General features: G+C 38.0%; 1 protein-coding gene across 2 annotated transcripts in view; it reads right to left on the bottom strand.

Annotated features, from left to right (window-relative positions):
- The window catches only part of LOC111152327 (dystonin), a 474,965-nt gene that overhangs the window by 252,647 nt on the left and 201,767 nt on the right, over positions 1 to 20,551 (bottom strand). For both annotated transcript variants that reach the window (XM_022510820.1, XM_022510821.1), the window contains one exon: positions 2,619 to 2,680. In XM_022510820.1, coding sequence (XP_022366528.1) covers positions 2,619 to 2,680 — 62 coding nt within the window. The remainder of the gene's footprint in view (positions 1 to 2,618; positions 2,681 to 20,551) is intronic.

Here is a 20,551-nt window from a genome sequence, read left to right as displayed (position 1 = left end):
TCTAATATTAAAATTTTTTATTTAAAATTCACATATTTATATTGTATTTCCCACTAATGGGATTACGACCAATGGCCACCTGGGGCAAAAGAGTCCAGCACTTTTTTTAGTGAAAGGAAAGAGGCTGACTACATAGTGCCACATTCCTTTTTCTATCACTTGAGCAAAACATTGAAAAGATCACATGAAGCCTGCCCTTTCTCTGGTTAACTAATAACAACATAAACCTTAACAGCCTGGTGCCTCTAAATGTTTGAGGTTAAAGCTATAACTTCCAGACATAAAAGAATGAAAGGTTTAAAAATTATGTTCTCACATATTTGAGTTTTGTGCCAGAGATTTCGGTGCACAATTTTTAAGATTATAAGGGAAGACAACTTTGAGCTGACACTAGAGCAAAACAGAACAAGAATGTAAGCAACCGACAGTGGGAGTTAGCCAAGACTCTACTGTCTAGCTTTCCTCCACTCCCTCCAGTGACTCCTCATTTTAATAAGACTTAACTTTAAACTCTGACACTATAAAATACTTCAAGAAACAAATAAGCCAATTTGATTACAACCCTAAGCAGTTGAATTGGTATCTAATGGCTGTTCTGCATAAAATATTTTCCCAATTCTTACTGCGATGCAGCAGAAGTAAGCCTTAAATCTTGAGATCTGTCATTTTATCAAAAAAAAAAAAAAAAAAAAAAAAAAAAAAAAAAAAAAAAAAGTAGTAACATAGTCCAGGTAAATCAAGCTTTGAATGCTTGCTGTCTGACTTTGAACCACTAAATTAAACCACCTTGGGTAGTTGCTAAAAGAATTAAATGATTTAATGTATGCAATGTATATTACACACAGTGAGAATACTCTTGCCAGGCACTGTATAAATAATATAGCTTTTGTCCTCAAGCAGCTCAAATAGTGTTTTGACATTTTCAGCAAAGGAAGTCTCCTTTTACTCGACCATTCAATTTATGAACTACTCAAAAGATGAACAGTCCAGTCCAACATGCCTGGCACACAGTAGGCCCCCAATAAATAGCCAGTGATACAGTTCCTATGGGGGTCACCCTCACTTCTGCTTCTACTTCTCTCTGGTATTCACTGGCAACAGTTGGAACCATAGCAGTTGCGCTCCAGAAGACATGGGGCAATTCTTCGTGTCCCCTAACATGCCCCACCAAGAGAGCCACAGTTACAAAGATTGCTAGGGCATCAGCTACCAAAGGGGAAACTCTGCATCACAAACTCTGCTTCCCTTGGATTCACCTCAGAAATGGGGAACTCCTGTCAGAGACTCCAACTCCAAAGTTTCATACCACAGCCCTCACATCAACCCATCATCTCTGCCCCATCCTGTGGAAGAGTCCTACTCACAATATGTGTGTGATGAGACAGAAGATTGGAAGAGGGTAGTAGGTAAACTGTTGGTATCCTTCATTAGTATTCACAATATATTTCCTCACAAAATCACCACAAAGCACTGTGTCTCAACCTTTTATCTCTTGCCAAAATACAAACGATTCAGCTCCCAGCAGTACCAGAAGCTCCCTACAGAAATGATTCTCAGTTGGAGAGTGGGTGACATTGCCTGCCTGAAGGATACATCAGAATTTGGGAAAAGGATTTTGTCAATGGGTAGAGAAAGCGAGAGGACTAAAACATCTCTCAGGTGATATTGATATGCCCCTTGAAATGAGAACCACTTTTATAGAAGGCTATTACATGCTTTATTGTACTTTATTGGCACATTATTGGTACTCCTTTGTTACATGATGCTTTAAATAGGATTTGTGAGTAGCTTAAGAATATAACCTCATTTAAAATAATGTTTCTTTATGAGAAAATTCTTTCTAAGTCCCAAACAGCAGACTTAAAACGTTACCTGTCTCCAACTTGAGGACTATCCATAAGAGGGAGAAAAAAACTGATTAATAGTTCATTGTGAAGTCATATAGGTGCTTTAGCTAAGATTTATAGAAGGGCTTCAGTGGGAACCAATAACTCCATGAAATTGTATGCAAATTTTATGTGTATGTGTATTTTTCTGGAGAGCTTATAAGAGATCTTCAAAGTGTCCCAGAGCACACAAAGAAATATTAATTTCAGAACCACGACTATTTACTACACAGAGAAATGTACACATAAGCACCAATATCTAGGTCATACCAAGTACAAGAAGTTAAAGAACTCTAGACATCTGTCTCTATAATCCACCTTTTTCCCATATAACCCTCTGCCATCCACATATATATCTGATACCAGAAATTGGTTTCAATCTTGAGAGAGAAAAAATCTTACTGAGAACTGAAGTCTTTCCATGCCCTAATACATAAATATTTACATACTTCTTATATGCTAAGACTTTTTACTGAGTCCAGTAATAATGGGTTTTAACTAAGTCACAGAGTGCACTATAATCACCACGTACTTATCTTCTCGCCTTCATCATTACCCACAGGCCACACACCAGATAATTATAGATAACTAAAATGCATGTCAAATGCTCTAGAATTTAAATTTTCAATTTGCTGTTGAAAAGCTATGCTTCAGAGCCATACAATCAATTCTTGCACAATAAATTAAAAGTATGCTAAACAATTCCATGATGTGAAAATAATATTAACCGACCTTCATGAGATGCTGATTTATCCATTTTGTAAACGTTTTCTTTTGAACTTTGTCCCGTTCATCTGTAAGGGGAAGAAAAGACATAACATGAGGTTGGTAAAATCTGTGAAGAGGAGACTTCAATCATGATTGTACATATAAATAAAAATACGGTCTTCAAAAAATACTGTTTAGTACATTTGGATTTTCCTGTTAAGTTTTGGCAGCTTACAGCTAGCCATAAGAAAGTTAGAAAGCCACCTGTCAAGCTGGTCTCTGCAGGGTTGTATTTGCCAATGTTACTCCATTAAACAAACCCCTCTGCGCATTCCATTGGCATAAACTCCGTCACAGGTACCACTCCGAGGAAGCTGTCTGACAAAAACCTTTCTAGCTTCAGGTGAGCCCTTACCCTGAACTTTCCTAAGCACTTGACCATATATTACTACCTACCTTCCCTCTTTTAGCTGGAAGACCAAATGGCATCCCATTTGACCAAATGCCATTTGGTCTTCCAGCTAAAAGAGGGAAGGTAGGTAGTGCCATTCTCATCTTGTAGAAGGAGAAACCAAGACTTAGAGGGGTTAAATGGTTGTCCACAACTCTTTAGCAAAACATTTAATCGCTGTGATAAAAGGCAGGACTCACATTCAGGTCCTTTGGTTGAAGTAAACGCTGGTTTAATGACTAACCATGTTTCTTCTTTTCTAGATACCCAGTTTTGAACTGTCTGGTAAAAAAGAAACATCCCAACTAGATCCTCACTACAGAGAACTAAGACTGCCATGGTTACCACAGACATGGTACACAGAAGAGTGAGGGAAGGCTTCTTATGATTTAAGGAGAAAGAGTACTAGAAAGTTTGGTTCATCACATCATTATTACAAAAGAAAACCATAACGTTCCAACATCTAGAAGTGACATTCGAAACTATACTACCTTCCTCCTCCCTGGTTCTAGGCAGCAATTCTCTATGTAATTGTTTCCCTTCTTCCTCCTTTCTGTATCTAGGATAGTGCTTTCTTCTTTGGTGGTCTTGTTCCTTCTTTACCACAGTTTGAAATTCTCCATCCATTCCCTAGGGATAGGCTATATCTCACTCTCTTCCTCCTCATTCTTCATCCCTGAGTGTCCTTAAACTATTTTAATGGAAATGAAGTTCCTTTGAAAATGTTTTTCTAGGGACGCCTGGGTGGCTCAGTTGGTTAAGCAGCTGCCTCCGGCTCAGGTCATGATCCCAGCGTCCTGGGATCGAGTCCCACATCGGGCTCCTTGCTCATCAGGGAACCTGCTTCTCCCTCTGCCTCTGCCTGCCATTCTGTCTGCCTGTGCTTGCTCTCTCTCCCTCTCTCTCTCCCTGACAAATAAAAAAAAAAAATTTTTAAAAAAAAAAAAAAAAAGAAAATGTTTTTCTAGGGCGCCTGGGTGGCTCGGTGGGTTAGGCCGCTGCCTTCGGCTCAGGTCATGATCCCAGGGTCCTGGGATCGAGTCCCGCGTTGGGCTCTCTGCTCAGCAGGGAGCCTGCTTCCCTTCCTCTCTCTCTGCCTGCCTCTCTGCCTACTTGTGATCTCTGTCTGTCAAATAAATAAATAAAATCTTTAAAAAAAAAAAAAAGAAAAGAAAATGTTTTTCTATTTATTAAAAGTATTTATGGACACGGTTAAGGGGATTGGATTCAGATGGCTGCACAGCAATACTCTGAACTCACCTTCTATAAACACACCCAATCTATAGCCACTGTGAGTGAATTCCCTTTGATAAAGACCTGAAAACTAGCCAAACATCTCCTCCACGACAAAGGACGATGACAACAACCAAAAACAAAACAAAACAAAACAAAAAACAAAAAACAACAAAACAAAACAAAACACTGAGATAGGTAGGAGATGGTCTCATCAAAAACCCTACCCCCAATGTAGGGACCCACAACAACTGTGGCAGGGATCTCACAAATGTAGAGCATCTCTCTGAGGAATGTATTTGTGCCCTACACCAGGCATCACAACCCTTGGACCTGCACCAGAGAAATGGGCCCCCCAAATACCTGACTTTGAAAAACAACAGGTTTACATCCAAGAGAACCAAAAGGCCGTGTGGGAGCCTGTGTGGGAGAGAGAATGTTTACTCTTAAAGGGCTCACACACAGACTCACTTAACCATGGAACCAGCACAAAAGCAACAGTTTAAAAAGCACTTAGACCACATGAGAAGGAGATTCATTAGCTAATCTTTTTTTTTTTTTAATTTAATTATTTGTCAGAGAGAGAGAGGGAGAGAGAGCAAGCACAGGCAGACAGAATGGCAGGCAGAGGCAGAGGGAGAAGCAGGCTCCCTGATGAGCAAGGAGCCCGATGTGGGACTCAATCCCAGGACGCTGGGACCATGACCTGAGCCGAAGGCAGCTGCTCAACCAACTGAGCCACCCAGGCGTCCCTCATTAGCTAATCTTAAAGCTTCTGCTAGACCTGCAATGGCACCACCACCCCCTTCTCCCAAAGTCCCACTTCAGCCAGTAGGCAGCCCTGTTCCACCCTGGACTGTCCCAAAGCACTATGAAGGTGGTGGGATTCCCCAGTCCTAGGCTTCACATGGAGTCAACTGAAGCCAGTGGGCACATGCAGTCCACACACGGGTGACCCCTTAAGCCCTTATCTCTGGTGGCCAGGGCAGACTCTGTTGCTGGGCTCCATGGAACTGGAATAGGTGAGATAGTTCTTGGCAGGCTACAGCTCCCAGGGCAAAGCAGAAACATGAGACTGAAACACACCCCCAGTGTTCCTATGGAAAAGGTGCATTTACTTGTCTTGGAGCATTAGCCAGAGGGGCAGGCTTCAGGTTTACCATACATCGACAAACCACAGAGGAGCTCTCAGAAAATATGGGCCAGAGGCGGCCACCTTTGTACTCTCCCTTAGCCTCACTACGGCTTGCAGGTACTTCCCAGAAAGAGCTTATTCACTCATCTGGAGCCCTGATTTTTCAACTGTTGCCAAGAAGACATCTCTAAATCACTTGGTCTGCAGACCCAGGAAAGGTTACAACTATGGTCACACAGGACTGTATATATTTGCATACTTTAAAAGGGGCTGACTGAGGGCCTGGTTTCCAGTCAGCCAGAAAATAAATGCTGACTGAGATCCCTTCCTTTGGAACACTGTCAGGGTTTGAAACAATCCCAACAACTGGGACCAAGGATAAAGCAGCCTGCTTAAACAATCACAAAAGTTTGAGAGACAGCCAAGAGCTAGGGTAAGGTTGAATGATAAGGTCCATCGCCTACACAAAATCACTCCTTCAAGATGAGGAGAGGTAGGTGATTTGCCTGGTACACAGAAATGAACGTAGAGAGACAAGCAAAATGAGGGAACCCAGAAATATGTTCCAAGCAAACGAACAAGATAACACCCCAGGAAAAAATTTAATGAACTGGTGGTAAGTAACTTACCTGATAAAGAGTTCAAGCAATGGTCATTAAGATACAGAACTTGAGGGGCACCTGGGTAGCTCAGTGGATTAAGCTCAGGTCATGATCTCGGGGTCCTGGGATCAAGCCCCTCATCTGCCTCAGCATCCGTGCTGAGCGGAGAGCCTGCTTCCCCCTCTCTCTCTGCCTGACTCTCTGCCTACTTATGATCTCTCTCTCTGTCAAATAAATGAATAGAATCTTTAAAAAAAAAAAAAAAGATACAGAACTTGAAAGAAGAATGGATGAACTTCAAAAGATAGAAAATATTAAGAAAGTACTAAACAGAAGTCACAGAGCTGAAGAATATCATAACTGAACTTAAAAATACATCAGAGTAGTTCAACAACAAACTAGATGAAGCAGAAGAACAGATCATCCTGGAAGACAAGGCAATGGAACTCAGCCAAACACAGGAACAAAAAGAATAAAAAGTATTTTAAAAAGTGGAGATAATTTAAGAGACTCATAAAACAACATCACACAGGATAACATTTACATCCCAGAAAGAGAAGAGAAAGAATGAGAAAAGGGGCAAAAACTTTTTTGAAGAAATAATGGCTGAACATTTCCCTAACCTAAGGAAGGAAGGAGACATCCAGGTCCATGAAGCATAGAAAGCTCCAAATAAGAAGAATTCAGAGACCCACACCAAGATACACTGTAATTAAATTGTCAAAAGTTAAAAGAAAAAGAGAGAATCTTAAAAGCAGCAAGAGAAAAACCATTTGCTACATAAAAGGGAAGCCCCATAAGACTATAAGCTGATTTTTCAGAAGAAACTTTACAGGCCAGAAGAAAGTGGCATGATATATTCCAAATACTGAAAGGGGGAAAAAAAAACTTCCAACCAAGAATACTCTATGCAGGAAGTTTATCATTCAGAACTGAAAGAAAGAAAAAGAGTTTTCCAGACAAGTAAAAGCTAAAGGTATTCATCACCACTAAACTGGCCTTCCAACAAATGTTACAGAAATTCTTCAAGCTGAAAAGAAGAAGCACTAGCTAATAACAAGAAAATATGTATTTATATAAGTAAAAACTGTGCTGGGAAAGCAAATATAAAGGTAGTAGATTAGTCCCTTGTAAATCTACTGTGAAGTTTAAAAGACGAAAGTAGTAAAATCAACTGTAACTACAATAGTAAATTAAGGGGTAAACAAAAATATTTAAGATACTTCAAAAACACAAAACACAAGGGTGGAGGCAAAGTAAAAAGTTACAGTTTTTAGAATGTGCTCAAACTCAACTTAATACCAACTTAAAATAGACTTCTATGTCTATAGAATGAGACAGGTGAATCTCACAGTAACCACAAAGGAAAAATTTACAGTAGATACATAAAAGATAATGAGAAAAGAAACAAAACACAACACTAAAAAAAAGTTATCAAATTACAATGGAAGGAAGCAAAAGAAGAAAGGAACAGAGAGGAGCTACAAAAATAACCAGAAAACAATTAACAAAATGACATTAAGTACATACCTATCAAAAATTGCTTTATTTTTTTAAAGATTTCATTTTTAAAGATTTTATTTTAAAGATTTAAGCCCCAACAAGGGGCTCGAACTCACAACCACAAGATCAAGTTGCATGCTCTACCAACTGAGCCAGCCAGATACCCCAATAATTGCTTTCAATGTAAATGGACTAAAGTCTTTAATCAAAAAACACAGATTGGCTCAATGTATTTAAAAACAAGACATCTATATACTGCAAATAAAAGACTCACTTCAGATCTAAGGATACACACAGACTGAAAATGAAGGGGTGGAAAACATACTGTATGCAAACAGAAAAGAAAAGAAAGCTGCTATAGCTACACTTATATCAGACAAACTAGACTGTAAAACAAAGACTGTGTAAGAGACAAAGGACATTACATAATGATAAAAAGGTCAATCCAACAAGACGATTTAACCCTTGTAAATATTTATGCACTCTAAATATATGAAGCAAATATTAACACGACCTAAAGGGAGAAATTGACAGCAATGCAATAATAATATGGAACTTTAACAACCCATTTATATCAACGGATAGATCATCCAGAAAGTAAATTAATATGCAAACATTGGCCTTAAATGATACACCGGACCAGATGGATTTAATACATATATATGGAATATTCTATCCAAAGGCAGGAGAATACACATTCTTCTCAAGTACATGGAACATTCTCTAGGACAGATCAAATATTAGAGCAAAAAACAAGTCTCAACAAACTTAAGAAGATAAAAATCATATCAAGCATCTTCTTTGACCATAATGGTATAAAACTAGAAACTAATTACAGCAACAGAAGTCACAAATACATAGAGATTAAACAACAAGCTAGTGAACAACTAATAGGTCAACAAAAAAAAAATCAAAGGGATAGTTAAAAAATACCTTGGGACAAATGAAAATGTAAATACAATATTCCAAAATCTATGGGATATAGCAAAAGCAGTTCTAAGCAAAAAGTTCACAGCAATGAGGTTCACAGGCCTCCCTTAGAAAACATGGAAATTTTTAAATAAACAATCCCACTTTCCACCTAAAGGAACTAAAAAATAAGAGTAAACAAAGCCCAAAGTTAGAAAAAGGAAGGAAATAATAAAGATCAGAGTGGAAAATTCTTCCTTAACTTATAATGGGGTTATATCCCAAAAACCCCATCAGAAACTGCAGTCAAATGCTCTACCCCTGAGCTATACTCCCCAATAACCCCATCAGAGATTTAATATATCATTGATTGATAATGTATATGTTACACCAAACCTACAGAACATCACAGCTTAGCCTAACCTACCTTAAATATGCTCAGAACGCTTACACTGGCCTACAGGTGTGCAAAATCATCTAACACAAAGCCTATTTTATAATAAAGTTCTGATTCACCACGTAATTTATCAACTGCTGAATTATGGAATATTGAATGTTTTATAGGTATAGAATGGTTGTAACTACAGCAGTTATTTACCTGTGTCATCACATGCCTGACTGGGAGCTGCAGCTGATACTGCCTAGCATCATGAGACAGTATTATACCACATATCAGGAGCCAAAAAAAAAAAAAAAATCAAAATTCAAAGTATAGTTCCTACTGAATGTATATCACTTTCACACTAGAGTAAGTCAAAAAATCTAACTTGAATCGCCATAAATTAGGGACCATCTGTAAATGAAATAGAGACAAAAACAATAAAAAAGATCAATGAAGCTAAGAGTTGGTTCTTTGAAAAGATAAAATTGACAAGCTTTTACCTAGACTCACAAAGAAAAAGAGAACTCAAATAAATAAAATTGGAAATGAAAGAGAAGCTATAACTGATTACACAGAAATACAGAGGATCATGAAGAGGCTGCTATGAACAAATTATACCCTCAACAAATTAAACCTAGGATGGGTAAATTTCCAGAAACATACAATTTTCCAATATCAAATCATGAAACAGAAAATCTGAATAGATCAATCACTAGCAAGGAGACTGAATCAGTAAATAACTCTAAACAAACAAAAGTTCAAGAGCACACAGTGTTTTACTGTTGAGTATGGTGTTAGCTATGGGTTTAATGTATGGCCTTTATTATGTTGAGCTATGTTGCCTTTACACCCACTTTATTGAGTTTTTATCATAATGGATGTTGAAATTTATCAACATCTATTATGATAAAAAACACTTTTACACCTATTGAGATAATATAATTTTCATCCTTCATTTTGTTAATGTGGTATATCATTTTGATTGATTTGTGAATGTCAGATCACCCAGAACAAATCCCACTTGATTATGATGTATGACTCTTTTAATCTATTGTTGAATTTGGTTTGCTAATATTTTGTTGAAGATTCTTGCATCTATGTTCATCAGGAATATCGGGCTATAATTTTTTTTGTGTGTGTGGTGTCATGGTCTGGTTTTGTTATCAAGGTAATGCTAGCCTCGTAAAATGAATTTGGAAATATTCCCTCCTCTTTATTTTTGAAACAATTTGAGGACAGATATTAAATCTTTGAATGTCTGGTAGAATTCCAGATGGCCAAAAGCGTATGAAAAGATGTTCAACATCACTAATTATCTGGGAAATGCAAATAAAAACCACAATGAGATATCACTGCACACCTATTAAAAGGGCTGTTATCAAAAAGTCAAGAAATAGCAAGTGCTGGAGAAAACGTGGATAAAAGGGAACCCTTGTATCCTGTCGGTGGGGATATAGATTGGTACAGCCACTATAGAAAACAGTATGGAGGGACACCTGGGTGGCTCAGTGGGTTGAAGCCTCTGCCTTCGGCTCAGGTCACGATCCCAGAGTCCTGGGATCAAGCGCCCCCGCGTCGGGCTCTCTACTAGGCGGGGAGCCTGCTTCCCTTCCTCTCTCTGCCTGAGTCTCTGCCTACTTGTGATCTCTGTCAAATAAATAAATAAATAAATAAATAAAACAGTATGGATGTTCCTCAAAAAATTAAAAATAGAATGACCATAGGGTAGTTGATCCAACTATTTGACCTCTGGCTATTTATCCAGAGAAAACAAAAACACTAATTCCCAATGTAAAATCTCTAGGCACAACTCTCCCCAAGAACAATGAAATCAAGTAATTATTAACCAATATTATCATCCACAAAATATGTATTAATTCCTCTCTTGGCCCCTTTAGGGTATCATCTATAACTTAGTCACCTTTGTCTATCCCAGAGAAGATGTTAGAGTGCTTTTATGCACTTACCAAATAAAAATACCCCAAATGTGAATTAATTATGCCTCAAAAAGGACAACTGAAATCTATACAGGTAGATATACTACTATATCTCTTAAAGCAAAGGCATTTTTGAGCCTTGTTCCTAAAGAGTTCAGAATGAACCTAAATTACTAGTACATAAGGCAAGAACAAAGAATAAGAAGCAACTACTTGTCCTACTTACTGATAAAATATAGATTCTATACATCCCTCATTTAGTCATTCATTCCAACATCTATCAAGCCATATGATGAGCCCAGTGCCACAGCGGTACTGGGATCACCATGCTGATAGAAAGTGCACTGGCCCTTGTTCTCTGGAGTTCATCATCTAGAGAGGGCACCTGACATGAAAGCAGTGTGATAAGCATGCCAACAGAGCAAACCATGCAGCATTCACCATGTAAGCAAGCACAAATGAGAGAAAGACCAATCCCGCTCAGGGCAGTCAAATGGGACTCGGAGGAAAAGAAGTAGATTAGCAAGACAGAAGCCAGCCCTGTGTTAAAACCCAAGTGTTAGAGTGCCTTGGGTGGCTCAGTTGGTTAAGTGTATCCCTTCAGCTCAGATTGTGATCCCTGGAATGGAGCCCTGCATTGTGCTCCCTGCTCAGTGGGGAGACTGCTTCTCCTCCCTTGTACTCTCTGGCTCTATCTGTCTATCAAATAAACAAATAAAATCTTTAAAAAAAATAAGAAGTGTTGTGATTCCCTCCAGAGCTGCCTCCTCTACACCAAAGAGACAGTCATCTTTCAAATGGAAGTGCTGAACACATCTCAGTCACAGACAATGGTGCGGAAGAACCTCGCTCTGCGGTGCCATGTGAACTTTGGACAAGCGAGTGCAAACAATCAAACCTCTGCACCAAAGTCTAGGACTTATATCACCTTTCCAGCACTGCTTTTCCAAGCCTCCAGCAAAACAGAGTAGGGGAATAAAAAAAAGATTACCTCTTAGGCAATACCCACATTATTCCCATCCAATTAATAACCTAGGACCCTAATCTTAAATCATCAAGAAAAAAAATTAAAATGTATTATTTATTAAAAATCTTCATAATTCAAGGATAGACAGCTTTCATATCATGTTACAGAATACGAGATTAAGGCATTCCTGTAAACTATTCTCCAAAATTCTATTAAATTTTTGGATTATCATGTAATATAAACTGAACAAATTTATTCTGTCTCATTAAATTTAATATATGTATATGTTATATATAATTATATATGTTATATACAATATATAATTATGTACATAACTATGTATATTATACAAATTCTTCTCCTTTTGGCACATAATGGCTAGTAAAATATATTTCTTATTTTCTAAATTAACAAAAAATGGTCCTCTATTTTAAGGAATATGAAGAAATAGAATATATGTTCTTAAAAAATCACTTATTGATTAATTTCTTACCCACATGATATATAAAGAATGGTGATTTAATCAAATAAGTTTCCTCCTGGTACAGATGACAGATTCAGTTAAATAATACAACTCTAAAAAGGTTATTTTGATCACTGAGTTTTGGCTGTGGTGGTTTCTGCTAGAGGCTCAAAAGCCCTGCTGAAAATATAAGGTGGGAGTTAAATATTTGTGAGGTAATACTGAGGTAATGCTGAGGAAATATAGCTCGGAATTATGATCCACAACTAAAGTACATGAGTAAGGTACCAAGAGCAAGCTAACTAAGTAACACACACATTTCATAAATTCTGATACTGTTTTCTAACAGTTAACACCTAAACCTTTTCTTTTAAACCCTGATGAACCTAGCTGACTCCCATTCAAGTATACCAAGGCAGTTTCTTCAACACTAGAAGCCTCCCACAGCACCACAACAATGAGGAAAGAGGTATGGTGAACTTGAAGGGCTTCAGCTTCCTTCAGGAAAGCAGCTTAAGATCAGGGAATAATTTAGGTCTAGGGAAACAGTGATGTGCCACTTTCCAGAAGCATTATTTCAAAAGGGAGTTACTTCAAAATGGAGTATTCCAGATTACACCACCTAATTTTCCAATTACAAGTCTCATGATGGTTCTTTATTTCATTCCAGTAAGGGATGTCTAACACTGAGATTTATATTTAGGGCAACGTTGCTATGACAACAAATAGGGAAAACCACTCCTGAGATTTTAACCGATTTTACTGGTTTTACAGATTTTACAGGTTTTCCAGTTATTTTTCTGAATGAAGCTTTAGAACATTCCTCTATTGGAAAATTATTTCATTTATAGAGTAAGTTCCAAGTAAAAATATACATCTATGATCATTTTATAAAGTACAACCTGGCTGAAAATATGTAATGACACAGAATGCAAAGAATAACAGAATTTGGAAAAAAATATATGTGCAAAAACAGCACTGATTATTATTACAACCTACACTGACTGGTTTTCAGTAAAATCCAATCAAAATTAAATCCACTTAGTAATCATACGTAAAATAAATAGGAGGATTGTTTAAATACATACCCTATGTACAGCGAGAGGGTGAAAGTTCTCTCCAGTGAGGCTCAAAAGTTACTATGTGAGCCTCTCCAGATTTCTGAAGGGTGCCCCACGGACTGCTAAACTCCCGCCACACAAACCAACACCACAGGTAATGCAACTTTCCCTTCTTGGTACTGAAAACATAAAAGTGATATTACAGGTCAAACTACTAACCCATACAGCACATCAGCCCCACCAGCTTTGCGTTCCAGTCTTGATCATTCCTCATGAGCTGCCCCATCATTCTGCGAGAAATGTGTCCAAGAGTCCCCTAAACTTTCCGTACAAACTCTGATGTGTCAGAGTCCTGTTAACTTTCTATGCAGAAAGAACAACACTGACTACTAGACACTCCCACTTACAAGCTGAAAACTAGTCAACTCCACCTTTTAAACAAACAGTAGCAAAACCAGCCTCCTGCACTATTTTGCACAGGGTATATACAACTATTGCTTTTAAAAAAAACAAAACAAAAAACCCAAATAAGTTATCTTTATCCTTTTAACTTTAAGCTGTTCATAGGAAATCCCTTAAAAAGCGAGTTTTGATTTCCTAACTTTTTTTGCAGTGAGGCAAACCAATAGGATGTCCCATTTCACTGCTGAACTAGCTCATCACATTCTCTAACACCCCAGGCAGTATTCCCCTGGAATAAAAAACAATACCCAGCCTAACTCGTTTAACTCATCCCTGATATGCATGCTATGAAGGTGACTTAGAAAGCCCTGCGGTATGTGCTATACACACAGACACACACACTTTGGGAGTAATTCCACCAGCAAGTGTTTATGTACACTTCACAAAAAATTTCACTTCAATCACAGTTCTTTGAGCTGGATGGTACCTCTTCATTTTAAAAATAGAAAAAAGGATTTGGGGAGATTAAGAAACCAGCCTAAGATTCCACAGCCTAAGTGGGATCTTTAATCTGATTTGAAAACCCACAGCTTTTCTATGTCATCCAACAATTGGCCCCCTCATCAAATAATACAGGGGAAAAAAGGGGTCTCCAATATACAAGACCTTCGCTTGAGCATGAATGAAAAAATGTCAAAAAATGAGAACCCCTGGGGTACCTGGCTGGTCCTGAGTTTGAGCCTCACATTGGGTGTAGAGACTACTTGAATGAATGAATGAATGAATGAAATTTTATAAAAGGAAGGAAGACAGGGAGGGAGGGAAGAAAGGGGAACCACTGTTCTAAAGAAGCAACAGACTGAGCACTTCAGAATGCCCATGTTGTCTGAAACATCAGACAGACCTCCTTTCTGAATAGAAATGGTATGAACTGTAACTTCAAAATGACAAAAAACAACAAAAAGATCACTAGGTATTTTCAGCTATAAGGAACCAGCACACTCGATCATGCCAAGGGAGAAGACCCTGCTAGATTAGTAGTTGCCAATATGCTTTGAAATATCCACAAATGCTCTTTAACTCTATTCTAAATATACCATAAATGAAAAAATATATATATCGACTTCTGCAGAGAAGTTTAAAGTATGTGCTCAGTAAGTACCCTTCACTTCCTTTCTCCATCTTTCTAATTGTCTTTGTTTTATTAGAGTCCCTGCCTCTGCCACAGAATAGCCTGAGCTTACCCATTTCACTGAAGGAGGATAAAACAGTGGCAAACAACATGGGAGCACTTACTATTTGCCAGGTATTATTCTCAGCAACATACATACAACACACATATATTGCATATTATCCTCACAACAATCCTGTGAGATTATGTTTATTAATGACAGAAGAAACAGAGGCACTTAGAAGTCAAACAACTTGCCCAGGGTTTTACAGCTACAAAGGCACAGGGTAGGGAGAGGATGCAGTTTGTAAAAGCATAGTTGATACTATAAATTTCATACTTGGAAAACAAAATGCTAACTTCTTAATAAGGTAACTAACAAAAAAAGTAAAAAGTGAGGCTTGGACAAATCAGTGGTGAGGATACACAAAAGACGAAATTCACCTTCTGCAGATCAGTCGTTCTCAAGAATACGGGAAGGCTAATTGCAAAGCTTTACCAAGAGGTCACAACAGAATTTAGGGCAAGCATGAGATTTCTGTTTTATTAATAAGGTTCAGATGTGAATTTCAAAAGACTGGACAACACTTTACAAAAGACTCTATCAAAAGAAAGAAAGAAGCAGGAAGAAAAAAGAAGGAAGGAAGGTAGGAGGGAGGGAAGGAAAGGAAAGCGTGGGAAGGAAAGGAAGGGAAGGGAAGGGAAGGGAAGGGAAGGGAAGGGAAGGGAAAAGAAAAGAAAAGAAAAGAAAAGAAAAGAAAAGAAAAGAAAAGAAAAGAAAAGAAAAGAAAAGAAAAGAAAGAAAAGGAAGTGTTGGAGTCCTGTGGAAAAAAAGATACAGGTGGTAGAGATTATGGGGATGGATCTGGTCAGTCTCCCCACCACTGCCCAGAAATAGCTCTGTAGTATAATACAGTAAAAACTGCAAGGGAAAAGTTCTTAAGATTTCTACCATTATAGAAGGAGAACTGGCCGGATGAAATATTTGGGATCATGAAAAGACCAGCTCCTGAAACTGATGACATTGTACAGCTGATGTGCAGGGAGCTGGGTAAGAATGGTTCAGACCTGACACACATCACCTCCCCTCTCCCTCCGCTGCCTAGTCCCACCTCTGGCCACCTGTGAGCTGGCAGCCTGTACTCAATCACCACCTAGAGGCTCTGCCCTTCATCCTAGTAACAGCTCCCTTGCCCACTTGATGTGACCCTCACCAACTGTGGTCCTAGACAACATCATCTGTGACTGGAGGTTGTAGGTATAATGGTAAGAGCAAGGGAGTCCCTGCTCCCATTCTAGTTGAAAAATCTTGCCAAATAGTCCTACAGAATTATCATTATGGTTTGTTTCTGTAAGTGTAGAGCTACAACTAATCCATCTTTCCCCCGCTGATCCATGTGACCCAACTGTGGGACTACAGACCTAAAAGAAGATACTTAACATCTCTGAGCCTTTGCCCCAACATCTACTCCCTGCCCGTTTTTTTTTTTGTTTTTTTTTTTTTTAAGATTTTATTTATTTATTTGACAGAGAGAGACACACTGAGAGAGGAAACATAAGCAGGGGCAGTGGCAGAGGAAGAAGCAGAATCTCCTCTGAGCAAGGAGCCCAAAGCAGGGCTCCATCCCAAGACCCTCAGATCATGACCTGACCAAAGGCAAACGATTAAAGACTGAGCCACCCAGGCGCCCGCCCCTGTTTTATTAAAAGCAGGATTCTTATTAGGAAAATTCCACCAAAATCATGCCACTGAATTATTCATTATAAAAAAGAGAATATGCAACACAGTTGAAGACTCCATGGGTGAAAGTATACGAATGTTATTTCCCAGTAATTTATTAGCTTAGTCACTACTGCAAAGTCCCATATACTTCAAGCTTATACCAGATCTCCCAATCAGGAGTATTGTTCAGCCTCTGTTCTAATTACTTTTGGTAACAGGAGATTCTCATGCTGTTGCATGATACAAAGAAGTATTTTAGGACTATAGCTGAGACAGCTTCTCTTCCTTCATTTTCAAGGTTCAATTCCACACAACTTAAAAAGAATTCTTCCTCCTCTACAAGAAACGACAGGATAAAAAAAGAAATTCTGGAGTCGTCCCTTTCTTATTACTGGCTTAATTTAAATTCCCAATGTTGATGAATCTCAGCTTTTGTTTTTTATGACCATTATTTGTTAACATCTGAAGCTAAATGAAATTGACATTACTTTCTTTTGTAGTCCCTCCTTGCTGAGAGCAAAGCCAGTCTACTGCTTCTGTGCTAGATAATAAGTATGATTAAAAACCACATTTAAAAAAGAGCTACTGGCATATCTTCATAAAGAAGCTCTTTATATTTTTAAAAATCCTTAATCCTTTCGCCAAGAAAATGAAAATAACTTATAAAGGAGATATTTCAAGATAAGCATGGAACTGACAACACATTTCAAACATAGAGCTTTAATAAAATCTTCAGATTTTTACTATCTGGCAGTACATGAAGAAATTATAAAATATTAGAAATGAGAATGAGAAAAAAAAATTTTAAGACTTTATTTTTAAGTAATGGGTGCTCAAACTTACAGGCCCAAAGATCAAGAGTCACATGCTCCACCAACTGAGCCAGCCAGGCCCTCTGAGAATGAAAGAATTTTTTAAATAAATGAAACCATTAGAAGGAAATACACAGAAAATTGTGTTTTAAAAATAGTTGGGTAGGAAGGGTGTTTCAAAACGACTTACAAAACCTTCAAAAAACATGAACATACAAAGGCAGACAAAAAATATTTTAAAGGCAAACAAATTGGAGGCTTCTAGGTGGCCAGTCAGTTAAGTGTCTGACTTTTGATTCTGGCTCAGGTCCTGGGATGGAACCCCATGTCAGGCTCCACACTAGGCATAGAGCCTACCTGGGGTTCTCTCTCTCCCTCTTTCTCTGCCCCTCTCCCTACTCCCTCACCTCACACCCCTGCTAATGTGTGCTCTTGCTCTCTCCCTCTCAAAATTTATTTATTTATTTATTTATTTATTTATTAAATGCAGACAAATTTGACAAAGGACGGATGTAACAGTAACACTATAAATGAAGTTAAAAATAAAGCATGAGTAAGTGAAAGGAGATATATGCTAGATATATAATACACACTAAGAACATCCAAAATATAACTCCTATTAGTCAGTAGGAAAAAAGACAGCCCTTTCCCAATTATGAATGATTTGAGCATACAAGCCTACAAGTCAAAAAGAAGGAATGCAAATGCCCAACAGAGACATGGGGAAATACGTCACCCATCCTACAGAATATCAGTAATAGAAACCTTATACACAGTGACATGAAAAAGATTCAAGATATATAGTTAAGTGAAAAAAAAGCAAATAATATACATACAAGATGCAGGTCAAATTGGAAAGAGCAGTTTCATCAGAAGAGGGTAGAAGCTGGAAAGAGGGAGGATCAGTGTGATATAATGTATATTTCATTCTTCGTATTTCTGTATTGTCTGAATCTCTTATAAAGAAGATGCCTTTGTGTACTACATGAATAATAACTGTGAAAAAAACGGGTCTCGAGTTCTTTTATTCATTTATATATTCAATACTCTGACAGACTCTATAGAAGACACAGAAAAAAGACTAAGTCACAGGTCAGAGTACCCCCACTCAGATCCAAAGACAGAGCTAAACACTTCGGGTATGGTTAGGCTGCCCTGAGGCTGCTGGCTGCAGGAGAAAAGGAAGAGCAGGGAAGAAAGGGGTAGGAGAGAGGGAGTAAGAGGGTGGGAGAAGGGGAGGCTCAGCTGGTGACCTTTTCAGAGGATGATTGCCCAGGCTGGGATACAAAATGATGAGGCTATAGAGAGTCTCTGAAAGTCTCTGAATCAATAACTGAGACTATATTCAGAAATACCCTGCTCAGAGGGCACCCTTGTTTTAAGTTTAATTGTCACAGGACAAAATACAGTCATGGTTCTGCTCTCCTCTACTGGGAATCGAGAAGCAGGCCAAGGATAGAATGTGCTAAGTAAGCTGAGGCAGAGATGATAGAGAACACTAGAGCTGTAAATCTCTCCATACAAATGCTTTTTTGTACAGCTCCTCCCCTGCTGCCACCACTCCCCACAATCCATGATCAGATCTGGTACTTTCCTGCCACTTTCCTGCCAGGGCAGGGGCTGTGTGACTGAGGACCTGAAGTCTGGGATACACGGTAGGGGGGGCTGGGAACAAAGGAGTACTTACTGGGTTCTGCTCTGAAGAATTTACTGGTATCTGTCCTCACAATTGGCCAAGATCTGTAATATAAAACACCTAAACTCTGATTTTAACCTACTTTCTCCTACAGAGCACACTAAAAACATATGAACATGAAGTTCTGATGACAGTTACTCTGCTACAACACTGAAGAACTGTTTATGATCTAACTGCTGTCGTTCTGAATCACTGTTAAGGATAGAAAGTTTCCACAATTCTTTGTGTTCAAGGACTTCAAGAAATTACAGTTCTTTTAGAGTTTTCAATCTTTGCCTTTCTTTCAAATTCAAAGGTCTGGTTAAGAATATATCCTAGAGGGCATAGTTATTATAGATAAGTGGGTGAAAACAAAGTAAATAAACATCATTTCCACACTATTCATATATGAGATAAATCCACAAAGATTCTGGGTACCTGAGATCATGTGAGGTTTTAAAGTCTTTAGTTTTGAAAACTTTTACAATTATTACTACCATGTGGAAGGAAAACAGAACCACTTACTTTAAAATACAAAGCAATCCAAGTTAACCTCAAAAATTAAGACCTCCATTTAGCTCAGAGAAAAATATAAACAACAAATTATAATGAATGCATATTGTGTTCTCAGATTTCTTTCAATTTGTATGACTTGTTGGTTTCTGAAAGAGTATTTCCTCTTTTCCTTATGTTATTTTCTGTCCCAACCAATACCTTAATTAGATAATATATGCTTATGTAAGTTTGTTAAGTAATCAGGCGCCTTCAGGCTTTAAAACATAAAAAAAAATTAAAATAAAAGGAATGTCCCTCTATATAGTTCACTGTCTATGTGCTCCACTTGGTAGGCTATGAAGGTAGCTGTGGGAAGAAGAGAGAACACACTTCAGAGATGGGGCAAAGGTAAGGGACCTACACAAACATGAGTCCAGATCCTGGCATCAACAGGAACAAACAATTTCAGCTTGGGAAAATGACTTAACTTCTGTTAACTCAAATCACCTCATCTGTAAAACTGAGTATCATCATCAGGTACCTTTCTAGATACCTAATACATGTATTAAAATAAGCACTAATAATTGCCTTAATTTCTCATCATACCAATTCCAGAAAAAGAAAAACCAAATTAAGATGTCCTCAGCTACTGAGGAAACTATCCCTTCTTCAGTAAATAAGCAGCATAAAATCTCTCTATATGGTGAACTAGAAAAAGAGAAAAAAGTCCTTAATTCTTCTCAAGGTGATAGAGTAAATCAATACAAAGGACAAAAATAAGAACTTGGGAGTTCTGGATTATTGCACAATAGAACGTTCTTATTCTGTTTACCTTGAATATAATCAGTCTTTCTTGATAAGTATTGACTGGTACCATGAATCTGTCAGAGTGGCCCACGGAACAAAACAAAAAGTAACTTAATACATGGTCTAATATTTATCTAACAAATTTCATTCTTCATGAAAGAGAATGACCTAGAATTCTTTAACAGAGGTATAATTGGTATCTAGAAGTCTCAATAACTTCTTTTATATG

This window comes from Enhydra lutris, unplaced genomic scaffold, assembly GCF_002288905.1.
Source record: "Enhydra lutris kenyoni isolate GAN:26980312 unplaced genomic scaffold, ASM228890v2 scaffoldscaffold28, whole genome shotgun sequence".
In the NCBI taxonomy this organism is placed as follows: Eukaryota; Metazoa; Chordata; class Mammalia; order Carnivora; family Mustelidae; genus Enhydra; species Enhydra lutris.
The sequence above is the reverse complement of the archived record's forward strand: the minus strand, read 5'-3'. Positions and strand labels throughout refer to the sequence as shown.